General features: G+C 35.6%; 1 protein-coding gene across 6 annotated transcripts in view; it reads left to right on the top strand.

Annotated features, from left to right (window-relative positions):
* Positions 1-20,811, top strand: part of BIRC6 (baculoviral IAP repeat containing 6) — a 173,445-nt gene that overhangs the window by 57,891 nt on the left and 94,743 nt on the right. For 5 of the 6 annotated variants that reach the window (XM_053972189.1, XM_053972187.1, XM_053972190.1 and 2 more), the window contains exons 24-43: positions 223-410; positions 1,035-1,349; positions 1,728-1,827; positions 2,329-2,543; positions 2,713-2,921; positions 3,333-3,679; positions 4,747-4,966; positions 5,881-6,014; positions 8,725-8,862; positions 9,658-9,785; positions 10,205-10,336; positions 12,254-12,469; positions 12,849-13,032; positions 13,415-13,570; positions 13,911-14,044; positions 15,692-15,845; positions 16,618-16,734; positions 17,665-17,819; positions 19,102-19,228; positions 20,103-20,213. In XM_053972189.1, the coding sequence (XP_053828164.1) occupies positions 223-410; positions 1,035-1,349; positions 1,728-1,827; positions 2,329-2,543; positions 2,713-2,921; positions 3,333-3,679; positions 4,747-4,966; positions 5,881-6,014; positions 8,725-8,862; positions 9,658-9,785; positions 10,205-10,336; positions 12,254-12,469; positions 12,849-13,032; positions 13,415-13,570; positions 13,911-14,044; positions 15,692-15,845; positions 16,618-16,734; positions 17,665-17,819; positions 19,102-19,228; positions 20,103-20,213 (3,480 nt within the window). The remainder of the gene's footprint in view (positions 1-222; positions 411-1,034; positions 1,350-1,727; positions 1,828-2,328; positions 2,544-2,712; positions 2,922-3,332; positions 3,680-4,746; positions 4,967-5,880; positions 6,015-8,724; positions 8,863-9,657; positions 9,786-10,204; positions 10,337-12,253; positions 12,470-12,848; positions 13,033-13,414; positions 13,571-13,910; positions 14,045-15,691; positions 15,846-16,617; positions 16,735-17,664; positions 17,820-19,101; positions 19,229-20,102; positions 20,214-20,811) is intronic. The other variant, XM_053972191.1, reaches the window with a different exon arrangement.

The raw sequence follows: 20,811 nt of genomic DNA, 5'->3' as shown, positions 1-20,811 counted from the left end.
TAGATGGCTTTTCTGTAATCCAAGTGTTACATTTATGACCAATGTGCATAGTCTATAAAACATATACTTTGTAACTCAAGATGATGTTACCTTGTAGCAAGAACTGGATTAAAAAGACATTTCGCTTGTTTTTACATTACTCTGAACAATTAATAAGGAACTAAAGGTGTATTTTATAACTTCTACATGGGTGTTTTATTTTGTTTGTTTGTTTCATGCCAGTGAGTACCTTTGGGGTTACCCCAGCAGTTGGTGGCCTCTCTTCTGGAACAGTTGGGGAAGCCTCGACAGCACTGAGTTCAGCAGCCCAGGTAGCTTTGCAGTCTCTCTCTCATGCAATGGCCTCAGCCGAGCAACAGCTCCAGGTGCTGCAAGAGAAACAGCAGCAGCTTTTGAAGCTTCAGCAACAGGTTGGAGGCCATTTGGCTCTTTTTAGTGCTGTATCTAAACTTCGAAAGCTGAAAAAGTAGTTGCAGAGCTAGTAGCCTTTTTTTTTTCCCTCCAAAGTCTATTTGAGGAAGGAACTGCTCAGCACTCCAGTTTGTTCTTCTTAAACAAAGTGCTGCTAGTGTCTCTCATGCTGCTTTGGTCTTTCAGACTTAGTTTTTGTGTATTTTAAGGGTGGGTTGGGAGTTTGTAATAAAATCTAAGTCTTCATAATTAAGTATATCAGTCTGAAATTGAAAAAAGCGTACCAAAATGAAAACCACAATTGCTGACACAGAGAAGTGCCAGTAGTTGGCCAATGCTTGGCTGTGTTGACTCTACTTTGCTTTTCAGTGTAGGGTTTTTATTATTTTTTTGATTATTCCATCTAATTACTCATGTTCCTCAGCTTGTGAGTCAAATTAAATAGATAGTTTAATAGTTTAATTTTTCAGCTTATAGTTGGTCATCCAACTTAGCTATATTGACAGTAGTTTAGTTTTATTAAATACAGTTGTATAATCAAAGTTGAATTTGTGGCTCAATACTACTCCCATGTTCACAAGTAGTATTATCTACTACATACATTGCTTTCATCTTCTCCACAGAAAGCTAAGCTGGAAGCAAAACTGCATCAGACAACGGCAGCAGCGGCAGCAGCAGCATCAGCAGTCGGTCCTGTTCACAACTCTGTGCCTTCTAATACAGTAGCAGCTCCAGGGTTCTTCATTCATCCTTCAGATGTCATTCCACCCACACCAAAAACAACTCCTCTCTTCATGACTCCACCTTTGACTCCACCTAATGAAGCAGTTTCTGCTGTTATTAATGCAGAGCTTGCTCAGCTTTTTCCTGGTTCAGTCATTGACCCCCCAACAGTTAACCTTGCAGCACATAACAAAAATACAAGCAAGTCTAGAACGGTAATTATTTTCTTTTTCTTAGAGAAATAAGATGCTGTAAGCATTACCAGGGTCTTAATTTGTACTTGAGTGCTAGTAAATATGTACTTATTTGGGTGAGATGTGAAAACTCTATCGCTAACCTTATACCATAAGCAAAGAACTTATGAAAGCAAGATAGTATTGTTACAGTACCTCATAGGGGTTTCTCTTTATTGGAGCTAGCTTAACTGTCTAAGGAGTTATTAATCCTTTGAACTTAGTAGTTAATATATTTTGGTGGTTCATGCTCAAATCTAAGTGTAGTGAAGTAGTGTCAAAATGGTACATCTTTAACAGCTCACAATAAATGCATAGATTTTAATCGCTTAATTTTACTGATGTTTTTCCACTCCTCAGAATCCACTTGGATCTGGCCTTGCTCTTGCAATATCTCATGCTTCACATTTTCTTCAACCTCCACCTCATCAGTCAATTATTATAGAGCGAATGCACTCAGGTAAAACCACAATTCCTAATAGTAGTTTTGACACATGTTCTAGTAAGCAGTGGACTGTTTTCTGGGCCTCTAAATAAGTTGCTTAGCTACAGTCTCTCTTAGCTTTCCAAAGTAAAGATATTTCTCAGTTTGTATTCTGTAATACCTGTGAGTTTAAGATCTAGCACTAGATGATAGTTGAAAAATCCTGGAGTCTTGGGGAAAATGTTGGGTCTCTGAACAGAGCATCTGTTCAAAAATAATGCAAAAAAAGCAAAACAGCTTCATTTAAGTTGATGGCAAAGTTTTCTTCTCAAAGTGTTCAAGTTGTAGTGAGAGTTTCTGGGATTATGCAGCTATTTTTAGCCTCAAGTGTGCAAATTTACCTTTTAAACAATACATAAACCGTTATATATCTTTTAAACAATACATAAACAACGGCTTTATTGTTTGAGAAAGTAACATGTCTTCCTGGTTAGCACACACTGGTCTTTCAGGCAGTCCTGTATTTTTGTCACCTAGGAGCAAGAAGATTTGTGACTCTGGATTTTGGAAGACCTATATTACTGACAGATGTATTGATTCCCACTTGTGGAGATTTGGCTTCTTTGTCCATTGACATTTGGACTTTAGGAGAAGAAGTGGATGGAAGGCGACTGGTAGTGGCTACTGACATTAGCACACATTCACTTATTTTACATGACTTGTTGCCACCCCCAGTTTGCAGGTTTATGAAGGTAAAAGGCTCTTTTAAGTTCTTCATGTTTGTTAGTACATGAACTTTCACTTAAGTTCTCTTCAGACCAAACTCTTTTTGGCTATAAATTTTTAATGTATTTTTGACTTGGTGTTTATTTTTCCTGGTTTGATACAATTGTGTTACAATATAGTTGCATTTTCTTTCAGATCACTGTTATTGGTCGATATGGTAGCACAAATGCCAGAGCAAAGATCCCATTAGGATTTTATTATGGCCATACCTATATCCTACCCTATGAAAATGAACTGAAACTAATGCATGATCCCCTCAGAGGAGAAGGTGAATCAGCAAATCAGCCAGAAATTGATCAACATTTGGCAATGATGGTTGCATTGCAAGAAGACATACAGTGCAGGTTAGCAAGAAAAAAAAAAGTGTATTTGCTAATTATTTTAATGTAAACCACTGAGATGTCATAATGTTACAGATTTTTTTTTTTCTTTCCATTGTATTCTTCAGACCAAAAATTACTCTGCTGTTGTAGAGTTTTTGTGAGTATCTTTATAGCAGTAATAAAGACTGCACTGTATTTTTTTTTATTCCATATCTGTTTTAACAGTGCATTCACAATGGACCAGAAGTTGGCTTCTGGCAGGGTGATGGTCAAATGTATTGCTGTTTGCTACACTGTATTTTTTTTATTCCATATCTGTTTTAACAGTGCATTCACAATGGACCAGAAGTTGGCTTCTGGCAGGGCGATGGTCAAATGTATTGCTGTTTGCTAATGTGTATTGAATTGTGTTTTTTGAATATTTCCCTTTAGGTACAATTTGGCCTGTCATCGGTTAGAAATCCTTCTGCAGAGTATTGACCTGCCGCCACTCAATAGTGCTAACAATGCCCAGTACTTTTTGAGAAAGCCAGACAAGGCAGTAGAAGAAGACAGCAGAGTATTTTCTGCTTACCAGGACTGCATTCAGTTACAGCTTCAACTCAACTTGGCTCACCATGCTGTTCAGAGACTCAAAGTAGCTTTAGGTGCAAGCAGGAAAACCCTGAAGGAACAATCTGATCCAAAAGAGTTGATTCAGATGTCATCCACAGAGCAGTTACGCACCATCATTAGATACTTACTGGATACTTTGCTCAGTTTGCTACATTCATCCAATGGTCAGTATTTTTTGAGGTTTTGGTTTTTTTGTCATGTTAGTAGAAACAATTTCCAAGTATTTCTATTTCTTGACCTGCACTTTTCTACTGTAAGGCCTTTAAACTATGTTTAGATGTAGAATCATAAAAATGTAGAATGGTGTTTGAGTTTGTAGAGATTTTAAAGATCTAGTTCCAACACCCTGCCATGGAGAGTGGCACCTTTCACTAGACCAGACTGCTCCAAGCCACATCTACTGTGATTTTAGTAGCTGATAGCATACATTGTAAAGTTTTACCAGTGGCACCAAGCTGGCCTAACCACTTCCCGAAAAGGATAGGAGAAGGTGTCAAGGTCCTTCTCGCTTTTGTGTAGTCCTGACTGCATGTTCCTCTGTTCAAATAGTCATCTGACCTTTATTGGGATGATCCAGTTTGCTGAAGTAACAAAAAACTGCCCAGGCAGAATACTCATGTGGTTTTCAGAGGTAGAATCACCTTGTGAAAGGATCTGTGAGCATTGAGGCCTGTGCAATGCTGGGGGTGGATTAGGCAGTTAGAAGTGGGCCGAGGAAGCAGAAGTTTTCTCAAGAGTGGTGGTGGTAGTGAACTCATAAAACCAGTATTTCTAGTTAGGTCACAATTTTTTGATATCCAGTAAAGATTTTTATTTCCTAAGCTTACCATTAAAAGAAGTCTGGGAGAATTGAAATTGAAAAATCTGAATAGGAGTTGGTGGAATAAAAAAAAAAAAAAAAAAAAACCACAAGAAAAAGGAACATTTTTCTGTTGATAGGTTGTTGTGTGATTTTCTGTGCCAGTTTGTTCTAAAGCATGATGGTGGTTTGGGGTTTGCTTCATGTAGGTTCTGTGGGGTATTTGCTCTGTGACATAGTATTGATTTGGTTTTGACAAAATGGCCTGGTCTTTGAGTTACCTACAAATCACCATCTCCCCATATGTTCCCACCTCCTTTACTTCCGTGCCAATTAGTCAAATTGTATTAGTTTCAAAAGCTTACTGCAAACTTTTTCCTATATTTTCAAGCCATTGTCTCTTTAAACAGAGGTGTTCTCTTCTCTTCAAAGGGCACTCGGTTCCTGTGGTTCTGCAGAGTACTTTTCATGCTCAAGCTTGTGAAGAGTTATTTAAACACCTGTGTATCAGTGGAACCCCCAAGATACGATTGCATACTGGCCTTCTGCTGGTTCAGCTCTGTGGAGGTGAAAGGTGGTGGGGTCAGTTTCTCTCAAATGTACTGCAGGAATTATACAATTCAGAACAACTTCTCATATTTCCACAAGACAGGTAAGGTATAAATCTAATCTGTGGATCAGTGAAGTAATTTCATTGTTCATAATTTAGCATTGGAATTGGCAAAATGGGACTGAAGGGTACTTATCCATGGTTTTCACTGATTTAAGAAATAGACCCAAAAAAGTACTGCAGATGATAAATGTCCAATTGCAGTAACTTATTGCACCTATTTGTTTCTTAGACCACAAAAATTTGCTATTTTTTCTTACTTGGAGATCTTCACATACATAGCAGGATTGCTGTCCTGCTGTGTAGAGTCAAAAATGGCCTTCTCTTTTATCAGGCTTAAATGCACCCTAATCATAAAGCTGCTCTTCTCCAGTATTTGAAAGTGGGATTGAGACATACTATTAGCATTCACTGCAAAAGACTGCCCTGAGATTAGAGCAAGAACATGTAGAGTTGGTCACTGAATGTTAGATGTATTGATTATTTCAGATTATTGATTGAGGTATTTAATATTCTAAATGTTAGCATTTTATTTTAATCAAACATATTTGCTGCTTAGAGGCTTTCTGCCTTCTTTGAACAGCAACATCTGTATTTTTGTATCTTTTTAAAATTAATTAATTCAAGGATATAAGAATCCATAGATATCATTCTCTTTCCCTGCTATCAGTAATATATAATAGGAAATAAAATGGATGAGATCTTGTTTCAGATGTGGAAGACTGCTGACCTCTTGAGGGTGAAAAAGATGATGTTCACCCTAAAATGCTGCATTGACCTTTAACAATGATAAGAATGTGAAATCCAGTCTACTTGCTGGGCTGTGGTACTGCTTTCTGTAGCAACCTGTGTCTCAGATGAAAGCCTAGGACAATACTGTTATATAAGGGGTGTTGCAGGATATTACTGATTCTGAAAAAGAAATAAAATCTTAAATATGTAAATTTTATTTTTAGGGTCTTCATGTTGCTTTCTTGCATTGGCCAAAGATCGCTTAGCAACAGTGGTGTTTTAGAAAGTTTACTTAATCTCCTGGATAACCTGCTGTCACCACTGCAACCTCATTTACCTGTGCACAGAAGAACTGAAGGTAGCCTTCTAATTTGGGAGATTATTTTCATATTCATTATAAGCTAGAAAATTGAGAGACTAACTCACAATTTTTGGTATATTAAAAGAAGAAATTGCTTGTTTACTATATTTCTAAAACACAATTGTTTTTTAAAATGTGATTAATCTTCTTGTTCTTTAGGTGCTAAAAGAGATTCCTTCCCCCACCCCATTAAAACTGAGCAAAACCTATTTGATTATTTATAATGCAGCTAGGAAGCCTTGGCAGAGTGGGGGGAACATTCAATGTATAGACAGCTCTAGTGAATGACTTTGGAATTTAATGGTTTGGAGAGAAATGCACCTTTTTGCTCAGGAGATCCTCTCTAAGTTTCAAGTTTTTGAGGTGAAACAGATAAGAGGACAAGTTTGTTATGTGTATCTGCATGGTTTCTGCAAAATACACAGAGTTTGTTCTTGTGGGACCTTTTGTAATTACAAGGAATTTACATTTTTTTGATCCTAAAAATTGACTGAAATTATATCCTGCAAACTTTATTTTCTTTGAGTGCTCTCTTAACTACCCCAAGGTTGACACAAATTCTTATTTTTGAAAACATCACATCCTAGGCTACTTCATTTGTTATGTACAGGTAGCAAAACATTATAGAAGATAAGTTGCTTAAAATTCTTAGTCATGTGAGGTCTGTGAAGTGCCAGCTGAGACTCTGTCCTTAGTTTTCCCTTGTGTCCTGATGTTAACAGACCTACAGCTGGTGTCAGGAGCTGTCCTATTGCTTCCCACTATCTACCATGTGCTTTCTCTATTGGGGCCATATCCTGCTATAGTCTCTAACTAGTTTGAGGCAAACCCAAGCTTACATCTCCTCTACCTCTGTTTGCACTCTCCCCACAGCTTCCAATTCCTTTCATAGCTCTTGCCTTACTAGTTGTCCTCATGGAGGACTTTAGGAAGCAGAAGTAACTGATACTTCAGAGCTTTATTTGCTGGTCTTCCAGCTTCCTTCCTCCTGGACAGTACAGGTGAGTACTAGGGCAATATTATGTGTGGTGGAAGCATCAGGTATGGCAGAAGAAATTCCTATTTGAGAACTATCACACATAAATCAGGGTCAAAGGGGTGAAAACTTACTGGGGAAAAAGTGAAAAGCAAAGGAAAATCAGAGCAAGAGGTGAGTGTTACGGGTGGAGAGAAAATGTAAACTTTGAGGCCAGAAGAGGAAAAAAGGAATGAGCAAAAGACATTTCGAGGGGGGAGGGAGAGAAGGTTGAGGGGGGTTTTTTTTGTTTTTTTTTGTTTTGTTTTGTTTTTGTTTTTTTTGTTGTTTTTTTTTTGTTTTGTTTTGTTTTTGTTTTTTGTTGTTTTTTTTTGTTTTTTTGGTTTTTTTTTTTTTTTTGTTTTTTTTTGTTGTTTTTGTTTGTTTGTTTGTTTTGGGGTTTTTTTTTGGTTTTTTTTTTTTTTTTGAGATAAAAGGAAAATAAATGGTTTTAATAGAAGTATGAAAAGGTATGTACTTCACTCTGCAGCAGGATCCTTGTTTTTTTTTTCTTTGATTCTACCAACCAAAAAGGTGTGTAGCAGTCTCCAGTGCTCCTCACGTCTGTTCTTGCAATTTAGTCTGTGGTTCTAGTCCAGGAACAGTTCAGGTCCTGTTATGGACCTGTTGGAGTCCTTCCTCTGCCGCCAGGGGCTGGGCTGCTTTCTGTCAGTGTGCTCAGGAAACTGCAATTAACAAGTCAAGCTGCATCCTACTGCTTGGATGCCAGCAGCTACATGTGATTTTGGATGGATCGTTTCTGTGCCTTAGTTTTCTTGTTTGATCTGCATTTAATAATAGTTTGAATTAATTACAGCTTTTTTGAGGTCCGTGCATGAAAAGCACAGTGTAGTTAAATGTGGCTCAGCAGAGTGCACTGATATGAAAATGTGGGTGTAATCTCTAGGGCTGATGTCTTTGCTGTAATGACATTGTAGAATTGTGCCATTTGCATAATGACTGTAATTAAGTGGTCATTATTTGTAGGTTTCTGGTTTTGTTGAGTGGTCATGAGTTCACTTTGGAACTGTTCATTAGGATTTCCATGTGCACAAAGATTTTTCTTGAATGATGCGCAAGATACGTTTTTTTTCCTTTCTGCTTGTACACAAATATGGCATTTAAAGTGTGAGACTGAAATAGGCATTAGCCAGTCTTTAGTGCCACCAGTGTGGTTCATCCAGTCTGAAGTCACTCTTGACTTTCCTGCAACTTATTCAGATAGCTACATGAAGATACACTAATGGAGAAGTCAAGATGGAGGGTATCTCTATGCATGGTTATAACGATCTTATTGGAGCCCTGCTTGATGGAGGAATTGCACGCTGTAGAATTTGAGATATCTACTTCATGTACTTTAATGCAAGCAGCTGTCATTATGCATTTGGTATTTAGGAAATTTAGACATTAAATTTTTGACTCTTTCTAGGAAAAATGCTGCTTAATTTTTAGCATGAACAGTTGAGATGAAGCTTTTGACATCTGACTTCATCAGACTAAGGAAACTGTGACATTATTCTTTGCACCTAAGTTTTATACTGATTTCTCCCCTCATTTATGAGTGGTCAGACTCTAACTCTCCTTTTAAAAAGCAAAAAGAGGGGAGTGGAGTCTTTATGGACTAGTGAAATGTATGATGTTTGTTATGTCTTCAGAAATTTATTAAGGCGCTGAAATTTGTTTATTTTGAAGGAGTTTTAGATATTCCCATGATCAGTTGGGTTGTAATGCTGGTGTCCAGACTACTGGATTACGTAGCTACTGTTGAAGATGAAGCAGCCACAGCCAAGAAACCTCTGAATGGAAAAGAGAGGGAACGCTTTTTGACAGGTATATTACATTTATTATCAAAACTTGATTCTATGGGTATTGCTCTGGGAGAGCTGTTATTCCTGAAATGCATTTTCTATTCACTTGAAAAAAGAGATTTTAAAAATGCATGTTGTGATCTTTTTATTTTCGTTCTTGTCTGCTTATTTACATCCACATCTCCTTATAAATATAATCTTTCATTGTTTCAAGTGAAAAATGCAAGATTGATTTTAGTTTGTGAAATGTCTGTATATTACCCTGCGACTGGGACTTTACAATTGAAAGTGCACCATGTTGAGACACTTTGTACTGTGAGAAAGGGCCAGCAGTATGATTTCATAAATGTTCTGGTATTTGTATCCACTATTTTAAAATGTGTTTTTTGTCTGGTTTTCATTTATTTTATAATAGTAGTAGTAGTAATAATAATAATGTGTACTATATATTATCATCATCAGTGTTATTGTTATTATTATTTTGATTAGCTATGGTTTTCTTTTAATATCTTTTCTAAAAATTAAAATAAACCTTTTATGTTATGAAGCTGTTTATCTATTTTTACTTAGGACAGAGTTGCTTGCCTGCTTATATGTTCTAAGAATAATGAAAAAAAGATGGTACCACTGCATTTTACTATCACACAGAAATACTACTATGAGTGGGGATAGTTGAATAATGCCAAGAGTTCCATTTAGCTTATTTCTTTAGTACTTAGCATATGGAGATGCTAACCATTGAACCATAAAAGCTTTTCTATAGAGTTAAATGATGTTTAATAAGATGGATTAATTTTTAAAATTTTATTTCCATTAGGGAACCAGTGGAGTTTTATCAATAATAGCCTTCACACTCAGAGTCTGAGCAGATCTACTAAAGGCAACAGCAGCCTTGATAGACTGTATTCCCGAAAGATCAGAAAGCAGCTCGTGCATCATAAACAGGTGACTTCCTGCATGGTAGTGGCTATTTTCACAGAAGTGTGTCTCATTTATAGGATATCTCATTTCTTGAAACAACAGCTTTGGCATTGGGACTCATTCAGCCTTGCTTTTGCATAGGTCTGATTCTGTAGCTAAGGGCTGCCTAACTTCTTTGACATTCATCTAAAACCATGGGGCAAGGGATCTGCTAGAAAAACAACTTTGGAGTGTACTGTTGTACTCTGTTGGACAATAAATATAATGTACTTTCTACATAAATCTGAGTACATCTGAGTGCAAGCACCTGCACTGTGATTTAAAAGTATTTTAAAAGCTCAAGTTACAGTTTGAACTGAAGATTGCTATCATGTGAACATACTGATCCTTTTAACATCTTATTGCTTAAATTTTCATTTATTCCTATTAACATTTTCTTTTAGCAACTTAACTTATTAAAAGCAAAACAGAAGGCTTTGGTGGAACAGATGGAAAAAGAGAAAATACAAAGCAACAAAGGATCATCATACAAACTTTTAGTAGAACAGGCAAAACTAAAGCAGGCTACTTCAAAGGTATGATGCTCTGAAACTGTAACTGACTTCTTGTCCTTTATGTGAAAAGACCTGTTCCTGCAAAGTCATTTTTGTCTTACTTTGACCTTATTACAAAAAGTTGTTTCATCACAGCTGCTACCAAGTATATTCTAATACTGAAAAAAAGCAGCCATCTGGAAACTTATTGCTCTGTGAAAAATAATTTATTTTCTACAGGATTCTTTTAAGTAGTCATGGCCAAAATTTCTAATAAACTTGTAGCTTTGGGGATGCCAGTCATGTCATTAAACTTTGGATAACATACAGCAATAGAAAGATAAAGTAGTACTTTATATGGCTAGCTTTTATGCATGATGCTCTTCTAGATGCTTTCCTGGTTGAGTAGTCAGAAAATAATCATGCCAATGTCTGTCTTCGTGAACTAATATGACTTTTGAGAATTGTTTTTGAAGTTTGTCATAAGCTCTTTAGCTTCCTGAAGGTACCCACCACTTTAGTTGTGGCATCTTGCAATAAGCCTCAGATATTGAGAGTTGATGATGTAGTTAAAGAATTGTTTTGGCTATGAGAAGAGATGCTGAAATTTAGGGATTTCAGACAACGACAACATGGACTTTGCAGGGTACACAAAAAATGTGTAAATCTTTCCAGTTACTAAACTTAGGTTTCTCTTGAAATATTTACTCCCTAGTTCAAGTAGTATTCATGTCTGTTAGGATGCCTGAAAATAGGTCTGTGGAAGGAGACTACATGATATTGGACCTTACATACAATCTAAAGGGAAATCTTAAAATTTCTAGTAATTATGGGGGGAAAAAAATCACTTGCACAAAAATAAAGCTCCAAGTTTTCACTAACTGTGCTTGTCATGAGCTGTTCTTTCCTGCACTATCCTCTGCTTTATTCCAGCACGTTATGCCAAGGGGGCTGCTCTAGTGGTGGCCCCTTGAGACATCTTTAAATGAGTTACTGGCTGAACTGTGCTGACCAGGTGTTTTAAGTCTCACTTTATAGTAGCCATGTTGCATAAAAAAACCCATGTTGAACTAAAGATCTTCCCTCTTGTAGTTTCTTATAGTTAAGGTGTTATTGTAACCTTGATAGTTGCATTTTATGCATGTTTTGCTATTTCACCTCCTAATCACTTTTAGTTATGACAAGCTGTGAGTGACGTGAAACATGTACTGCATTTAGCAGAAAGTGAAACCTTTGTATTACTAAATAGCTCTTTCTTTGGTCTACTTCAATAGCTACTGCTTAAGTGGATTATGAGAGGCATTTGTATTACCTGATGACTGCTAGTGTAGCTGATACAATGAGCTGAGCTGCTAAATGAATGCCCTTGGTGGATAAGAGGATTAATAAAAGCACCTTCTTTTCTCCATCACATGTAGGCCCTCTGTCAAAAAGGGCCTACAGAGCCATGATCAAAAATCAAACTAGTTCAATTTATGGTGTGAATAATGCATACTTTGTATCATGGCAATATTAAAAAATTTAGAAATTCCTGATGATTTATCAAATGTGAAGAACTGGAAAGTCAGTGTTCTTGTAAAAGTAAAGTTCCATATTGGCTATTTTTATATGCAGTTTGCTTTATGGTAACTGTAGCTTTATGTACAGGTGTGGAAATTTGAAAGAAACTTTGAAAATATGTATTTTCAATATGTGTTATGGTATACATAAGGCTTAATTGGCACTTCTGCAGAACTGAATTTGATTATGTGTTTGTCATCTGAGATAACATGCTGACAAAACAAATTTCTGCCAATAAAGCCTTAATTCCATTCCAGAGTCTCATATATTTTTAGATTTCCTTTTAGTTTTTTTAAGGAGTTCCACAATTATTGTGGTTATTGCTACCACACTGGTTCATTGGGAAAGGATTTAGAGGTCAGTTTTAAACTGTAACTGTTTCAAATTTAATTTCTACAGCACTTCAAGGACTTAATACGCTTGCGTCGAACTGCAGAATGGCCTCGTTCTTCTTTAGATACAGAAGTATCAACAGCAAAGGAAACTCCAGAAATTGAACCACTTCCCTTTACACTGGCACATGAACGTTGCATTTCTGTAGTGCAAAAGCTGGCACTCTTTCTCTTGTCCATGGACTTTACTTGTCATGCAGATTTACTTCTTTTTGTTTGTAAGGTAAACAGAATTTGGAACATCACTATGTAGTGGCAGTAGCAACCACATTAAATTAGTTTTCTATTACTGCTTTTTTGCTTGTGTGATGGTAAGAATTAGCTGCAGCACTAAAATTGCTAATCATTTCTGGTGAAATAGTTTTTCTGATCTGCCACTTTGTGTTTGACCTACAATATGGCTGCTTCAAAATTGCATGGAAAAACTAACTTTAGAAAAAAATATATTAATGTAATTACACTCATAAAATTCTAAAGTATGAGCTGGTAAAAATACCTGATTTATTTGTAAGTGAAATCTAATAATCATAGAAAATGAAGTAAAATACTTTTATAGGGTTAACTATGATTAAGCATATATTTATCTTTCTTTTTTTAAATAGGTTCTTGCTAGAATTGCGAATGCTACAAGACCAACAATTCATTTATGTGAAATTGTAAATGAGACTCAATTAGAAAGATTATTGCTGCTTCTTGTTGGAACTGACTTTAACAGAGGAGACATCTCTTGGGGAGGAGCATGGGCTCAGTATTCTCTGACTTGTATGTTACAGGATATTCTAGCAGGTCTGTTTTAAGATCATATTCTTCAGAAAATATCTTGCACTTGAATCTTTCTTCCTTCAGTGTTTTGGGGAGGAGTTTATCACTATGTTAATCTGCTGACACAGTCTAAATTATAAAAAAAAAACCAAAAAAATCATAGTATTTAGGTTAGTGTGTAAAAATATGATTTAAAATTGCGATTAGAGTGACTTGTGCATGGAAAAGTTCATTTTTATGTGACCCTGATTATTTGAAAATTATTCAAAACACTTCCCCTTAAAGAAATAGCCCCCAGAGGATTTAGAGTTAGATGACAAAATGACAGTTGGTGTAGACACTAGGGTGTTAATTTGTAATGGGAATAAAGTTTGAATAGAAGTTTTCTGCTTAATTTAATACCTAGGAGAGTTGTTGGCACCTATAGCAGCTGAAGCTATGGAAGAAAGTGCTTTGGGAGAAGATGCTGGAGCTTCAGCTGGAGATTCTGATGACTCTCTCCAACAGTCCACAGTTCAGTTAGTGGAAACCATAGATGAGCCTTTGACACATGACATCACAGGTAAATTAGTCCATAATTCTGTATATGTGTATTTATTGAAAAGAGTAAAAAAAAAAATTGACTCATCTATCAAGGTATCAGTAAAAGACTTTTTGGTGATAGCATAAATAATTTCTGATACTATAGGCAGATTGAGTAATTAATTAAGTTAGTTTTACATCTGGCAAGTAAAAAATGGTTATTTTTCCTATTATTTTTAAAAAGGCAGCTTGATTGCATATTTTAACTTCTCCCACAAAGATTTAATATTAAAAAGCTTAAAATTATCTGTTAAGTATATTATACATCCTTGTTCTATAATTTTTACTTGCTAGTGTTAATACTCTTTTAATGATTCAAGGTGCTCCACCCTTGTCATCATTGGAAAAAGATAAGGACATTGATCTTGAATTACTGCAAGACCTGATGGAAGTTGATATTGATCCTTTGGATATTGATTTGGAAAAAGATCCCCTTGCAGCCAAAGTCTTCAAGGTATGTCACACCTAAATTTTCAGGATAACCTTTACATGTGAGATAGAAAAATCCTTACTCTCTTACACTGCTTCAGTAGTGTAAGTAGACCTGCTGCTGGTTTTTTATGATGTTTAATGTGGAATGACAGAAAAGAATGTAAATATTTACATCTCAGTTGACCACAGAATATTTTACTTTTGCATGAAGATACTTGTGTAAACAAGAGGTTCTGAGTTTACTCACACTTTAGCATGTGTTGAAGACAACAAAAGCATAATAGAAAAACAAGATCTAGTCTTGTCCTTTTTATTAAGAACAGAGCACCATTTCTGTGACTGATATTAAAATGAGTTTATGTTGTTAGTTGTATATATGCATATAGTTTATATATATAGTATAGTAGTATATATAGTATACTATAGTATATATAGTTTTTATATTGTATTTAAAAAAGGAAGCCAGCAGTAGATTGTGCTCAGATTGGCTTCAGACTATGAAGAGAAGCAACTCACTTCAAAATTTACTTCTGGGGAAAAACAAAATTACTAAGTACTTTTATACTTAAAATTAAGGCTAAATATACATATGTTGTACAAATACAATGTTCACAATGTCTATGAAAAACCAAAAAATATTTAGACTTTAAAGAAACACACTGTTCATAATGAAGTATTGAGTCTCTTTTCTCTGTTTAGAAGGATGACATTTGGAGTTTTTCCATGCCTCTCACTATTGACTTAAACCTCTCGTTTGAATTAACCTAAATTATCTGTCTCACCACTTGCTCAGAAAACACTGAAGTTTTTTGCTGTATTCCCTCATATGTCCTTCCACTCGTTACCTATCACATAAAGATTTTTTTCTTTAAATCTCAGTCTACTATCAAAAATTACACTTACTGCTGAATTTCTGTGTTACTGATGTTTCCTGCCTTCTTTATTCTATCATGTCATGTAGCAGTACTAGTAGCTTTATGCAAGATACCTTTATCGTCTTACCTGCTTTAATGTCTGCAAAAAACCTGCCATAAAACCATGCCTTCATTCTTCATCCTTCTTAATATTTGCTTCCATATCTGTAAGATGACAGTTGGTATTGGATCTCACCATTAAAAAGACCAGCATATGCAAATTGCCTTTGTGAAGTGTTACATTACTTTTTTCCTTGTGATCCATATGCTTTCTTAATGTCTTAAATTATGACACAAGTAGAGATTACTCAACTGTTTCTTTTTCAGAGCCCAGTACAAATAGTCCCTGAGCCTCACTGAGGCTTCAAGGTACTTAATTAGTACAGTTAATAGTATAGTATAGTATTCTGTCTTGATAAATAGCTCCTCAAAATATCTGTGTAATATTCTACTTCCACATTTACAATATGTTACAAATGTGGGGAGAAAAAATGATGACAACAGTTTCAAATTGGCTTGAATCTTTGAGGCAGGTAACTACATTGCTGGATTTTGACAATCACTAAGGATTTAATAGCTTATACTGCAGTAAGAATTGAAACGATTTTCTAAAGCCATTGGAACAGATATTCTGGTTTTAATTTTTTTTTAACTTCAAAGTTTGTTGTTAGTCATTAAAAACTTTTGGCAATCCAAAGACTTGCTGTTTATTGTTTTTCTTTGGTTGTTTTTTTTTTGTTTGTTTGTTTTTTAAGCCTATAAGTAGCACCTGGTACGATTACTGGGGTGCTGAATATGGCACCTACAATTACAATCCTTACATTGGTGGTGTTGGAATTCCAGTTGCAAAACCACCTGTAACTACAGAGAAAAATGGATCACAAACTGTCAGCATATCAGTCTCTCAAGGTAAGCAATGAATTGAAGTTCTGTTTGTGGTCTCTTTTCTGTAATACTGTATTTGACACCTTAGGATAAGAAATTATTTTAGCAATATCTATGTATTTTAAGAGGAAAGAATTACATTTTATGTATACCACATTTTTTTTCCTGTAGTAACTGAGAGAATGTGAAACGTACATTTAATGTGAAACTTATATTTAAAAAAGCTCAACATAGCAGAAAATCTCATTTTGTAACATTTTGGAATGCACTTATAGGCAGTTTTAAATCTTTCCTGTTTTCTCGGGAAATTTTGGAAGCTCTTTCCTAGTTGGCTCTACCCCAAAGGAGTGAAGTGGCACACATTTCATTTGTAGGAGTACTACTTTTCTTTTGCCACACTTGGAAAAAACAACTTTTTGGTTCTCATTTGAGAGCTATTGCCTTAGGAAAAAATTACTTGAACACATGCAGATTGCCATGTATGATAGCAAAGTGAGTGTGGAAAGAAATATGGGTGTGTTTCAGAGAAATACAGTATTTTAATAACTATGTATTTCAGGTCTGTAAGAATGTTATAGAAAGTTAGAGGAACAAGTTAAAGGTGAAATGAACTCAGTTGTTCAGAGCATGGTGCTGATACACCAAGGTTATGGGTCCAGTCCCTGTATGCACCATTCTCTCAGGAGCTGGATTTGACGATCCTTGTGGGTCCCCTCTAATTAAGAAAATTCTGTGATTATGTAATTATGTATATCCTTGATATACTCAGCTTTACCTTCTTTGTTGCCTTCGGTAGCTTTAGATGCACGTCTTGAAGTTGGACTTGAGCAGCAGGCTGAGCTGATGCTGAAAATGATGTCCACACTGGAGGCTGATTCCATTCTACAAGCATTAACAAACACATCTCCTACATGTAACTACATGTTGTCAAATCATTCTCTTCACATAATGATCATGATGCTTTGAAGTTTGTAGTAATGTTTTCTGTAGTCAGTAGCTTGAGAAAAAGTTACATTTTGCTTGAGTTTTCTTATTAGGCTGTACTTTAGAGATAGTTTTTTATTCAGATTTTTGAATAATTTACATGACTGTATTTAAGACATTTTGTGAAACAGTCAACTATGCATGTGGATTATGCTACAAAGAAGGGAAAAATTTCAGTTTTAGGTCTAGATTCAAGTGAACATTAAACTTCCTGTGTGAAGCTTCATTCTTGGTGTTTGAAAGCTCTTTGCATTTGACAGTTGCACCTACTAAATGATGAAAATGAAAATACTTGAATACAATATTGAACTCATATGTTCCATGAGCTTTATGTTTAAAAAGATACTCAGTGTTTTACTTTTGAACCTTTTTTCAGTGAGTTGTGCTGCCCATCTTGTTAAAATGTGTCTCTTTGTAGCCCTCCGGGTACTTTAATGTGCATACAGTCATTGGTTGAGTATGTAGTGATGGAGTAGGTTTAGTGATATCTTCAGACTTTATTCTCTGGAAGCTCATTATTGTCTGCAACTGTTGCACTGTAATGTGTGAAAGAGATGTTCCAGTTGTTTGTCTTGCCATTGTGTTACCAGGACACTGCTGTAATAGCTGAGAAAATGTATTTGTGTGGATTCAGTTCCAAGCAGTTTTACTGAAGATGGAAATGTCTGATATTCAAGTATGACACAACTATGGCATTTAGTAGTCCAACTCAACTGAACACTATGTTCAAGATGTTATTTTAAATTATAAAAAAGTGTCTTTCACTTATGTATAAAATGCAAGGAAATAGTTATGAAATTACTTCTGACAACTTTTCTGAGTAATTAATGGGGGAATGGTGCCCTGTTTTGTTTTCTAGTGACGCAGTCTCCCAGTGGCACAGATGATTCATTGCTGAGGGGATTACATGCTGCAAACCAAAATGCCCAGCTGATTGTGCAGTTGTCATCTATACCTATGCTGAGTGCATGCTTCAACAAACTCTTTTCCATGCTACAAGTCCACCATGTTCAGGTAGAGAATTTTAAATTTTTAATGTTCTGATAGTTCTGATTTATTTCTAAATTTGAGAGTTGTTTTCCTCTACTTCTTGCTACTTAGGATTCAAGTATTCTGTTAGGTTATGTGTTTCATTGCTTATGAATATGTCATGGACAAGAGTACCGATAATGTAATAAACAAAGTGCTGAAAGCCTTTGTGAAAGCAGACATTACTTGTTACAGTGGAAAACTGGTGTACATTTTCATATTTAAAAACAAGTTTGTATGCCCACTGAATGATAATTATTTGCTTATTAATGAAAAATGTCACTAAGTGACACTTAATGACAAATGGAGATTAGTGGAGGTTTTCAAAACCCAGTTGAGTAAACCCCCAGGCGACGGAGTCTGATATCTGGCATTCTTTGAGCAGTTTGGATTGGATAACTTGCAAAGGTTCCTTCCAGTCTGAATTATCCAATGATCCTGTATGGTAATAGCAAATTTAAAAGTTTGCTTTTTGAAAAGTCATTGGTTTAGCAATACTTTTCTTGATATACAAGAAGGCAGACATCTAATCACTATATATATATAGCACACATGGCATTCGAGGAATGCCATGCATGCTATATATATAATGATTAGATGTTTGCCTGCCTGATATTTTGATAGAGTGACTGATTCCATCCCTCAGTTGTTCTTTGAATATCTCATCCAAAATACAGTTTCTTGTGTAAACATCCTTGATGCTTCCCCAGAATATCTAAAGAGTTATTTTCCTTGGGGGAATTATTCAGAGTAAGCATCAGTGTCTCTGAGGTTTCTCATTAGATAAATGGGCCTTTTGAATAATTTGGTTGACTGGAAAACATCACTTCAATAACATTACAAAAGCTTCCATGCATTAATAACATTACAAAAGCTTCCATACAAACCTGTAAACTTACCTGTATGCGTTACAGTTATAATGTGCCATTGTAAGGTTATAATAAGGGTATTTCTGAACAGTGTATAAAGCTGCATTTTTCTTAACACAAGTTTGAAGAAGCTTCTTGAGAGAAACTATTTGGAAGAAATCAATTACAAAAAACAATAGCAGAAGCATTTGCTAGTTAGGCTGAATTTGCCTTGAATATTATGTTTAGTAGAATTTTCAAATCCAGTAAAGGAGACAGAGAGAGCGTGTGTGTGCAGTGAAACAATAGCAGCTGAGAATCAGCTTTTAAAAGCCTAGATCAGACTTGTAAAATTAAAACTTTGATGCTCTGGGTTTCTGAGTTTGGTCTCACAGTGGATTTTTCCCCCTTTCTTTCAGCTTGAATCCCTATTGCAGCTATGGCTCACATTAAGCCTGAATTCCAGCTCCTCTGGAAGTAAAGATAGCGGTGCTGATATTTTCCTTTATAATGCTAACCGAATACCTGTTGTTTCCCTGAACCAAGGTAAAATACATTAAATAGGGGAAACAAGTGTGGGTTTGTTTTTTTTTTAAGTACTCAATTTCTCCTAATAAACAAAAAGTATTGCAGTAAATATTTTTTGCAAGATCAGTGCTGAGATAATTTCTGTGTTCTTATAAAGAACTCTTTGGTCTCAGTTTCTTCTTAAAGTGGAAAATACATTGCTAGTGTGTAACTGAGAGTTGATTTGTTCAATTTTTATAAAGTTATTAGAAATCAAATGGTAAAATTTGTGGTTCTTAACTCATAATTATTCCCAAGAGGACTCATTAAAATACACTTCTTAGTCTGAGATGAACTGTGGAACTGTATGCATTTCTCTGACGAATTTCATCTCCTCTATATTATCCTATGATCCCTCCCTTAATAAAGGGGTCAGCAGAATGGGAAAGCTCCCTTACTACTGAGCATCAGATTACTAATCTAGTATGAAAATACGCTGGTTTTTTTTCTTGCAATATGTTATACTATATAATTAAAAAAGTCTGTGGTATCTTATGGTGATAATCCAAAATATTAATGCCTGATATGATGAACCTGTTACACTGACTTCCATGAGAACATTTGAAACCAGTTTCTTTGCATCGTTTTCTTTGAGATGTCAGGGTCTGTACATTGTAGAAAGTCCTGTGGGCCGGTTCCTGTGAAGTGTTGGTGAGGTTTCTTTTCCTAATTTCCTAATTCACTTTGTTTTGACCACCGTTGTCACTGTTCATGCAACAGTGACAACGGTGGTCAAAACAAAGTGAATGCAAGGAACAATAATATTAATAACATAGCACCTTGGGGTAAAAATTAGAAATTTATAGTAATACCTTGAAGATTAAAACTTGGAAAAAACTGTTTTTCTTGACAGCTTCAGTAACTAGCTTCCTGTCAGTTCTGGCATGGTATCCTAATACTTTACTCCGGACGTGGTGCCTTGTGCTTCACAGCCTAACGCTCATGACAAACATGCAGCTTAATGGTAAGTTTGTGTGGTTGGTTTTCTTATGTTGACAGTTTTAGTGATGTACAAATGAATGTTGATTCCATCAGAAGACTTCCAGAACATTCCTTTTGTCATATGCGTGCTTTTGTTCTCCATTAACTTTGGGCTTTTCAAGAGTGAGCTCCTTAAATTGCTTGTACCATGGGAAACAGAAACCCTCATGGTAAAAGAAAATGTAATTATAACTAAGTTGTCAGTGTCTTCCAAAAAACATTTTAGGACTAGCTAATGATCCCTGGGAATTAGTTTTGTAGCATGAGAAGAAGTAGCAGAGAGGAATGATTATGTTACTGTGAGTGAGATTGAAGTTTTTCTGACAGAGTAGGAATATTTTTGTAAATATGCAGGCACCAGTCACTGCTTATATTAAGCTATCTGAAAATAAGCCCCCAGCAGCTGAATCTATTAAAATAGAATTCCAGCCATTTCATTTCCCTATACATACCAGCAATATCTCACATTCTCTATATTGCTCCATAACACACTAGAAATAATCTCACTTTGTGAATGAGATTTTGCCACAACAAAAATAAATAGAAGTTAAAGTAGGTTTTAAATGTTGCCTATGAATCTT

Source organism: Vidua macroura, chromosome 3, assembly GCF_024509145.1.
Source record: "Vidua macroura isolate BioBank_ID:100142 chromosome 3, ASM2450914v1, whole genome shotgun sequence".
Taxonomy (NCBI): Eukaryota; Metazoa; Chordata; class Aves; order Passeriformes; family Viduidae; genus Vidua; species Vidua macroura.
The sequence above is the reverse complement of the archived record's forward strand: the minus strand, read 5'-3'. Positions and strand labels throughout refer to the sequence as shown.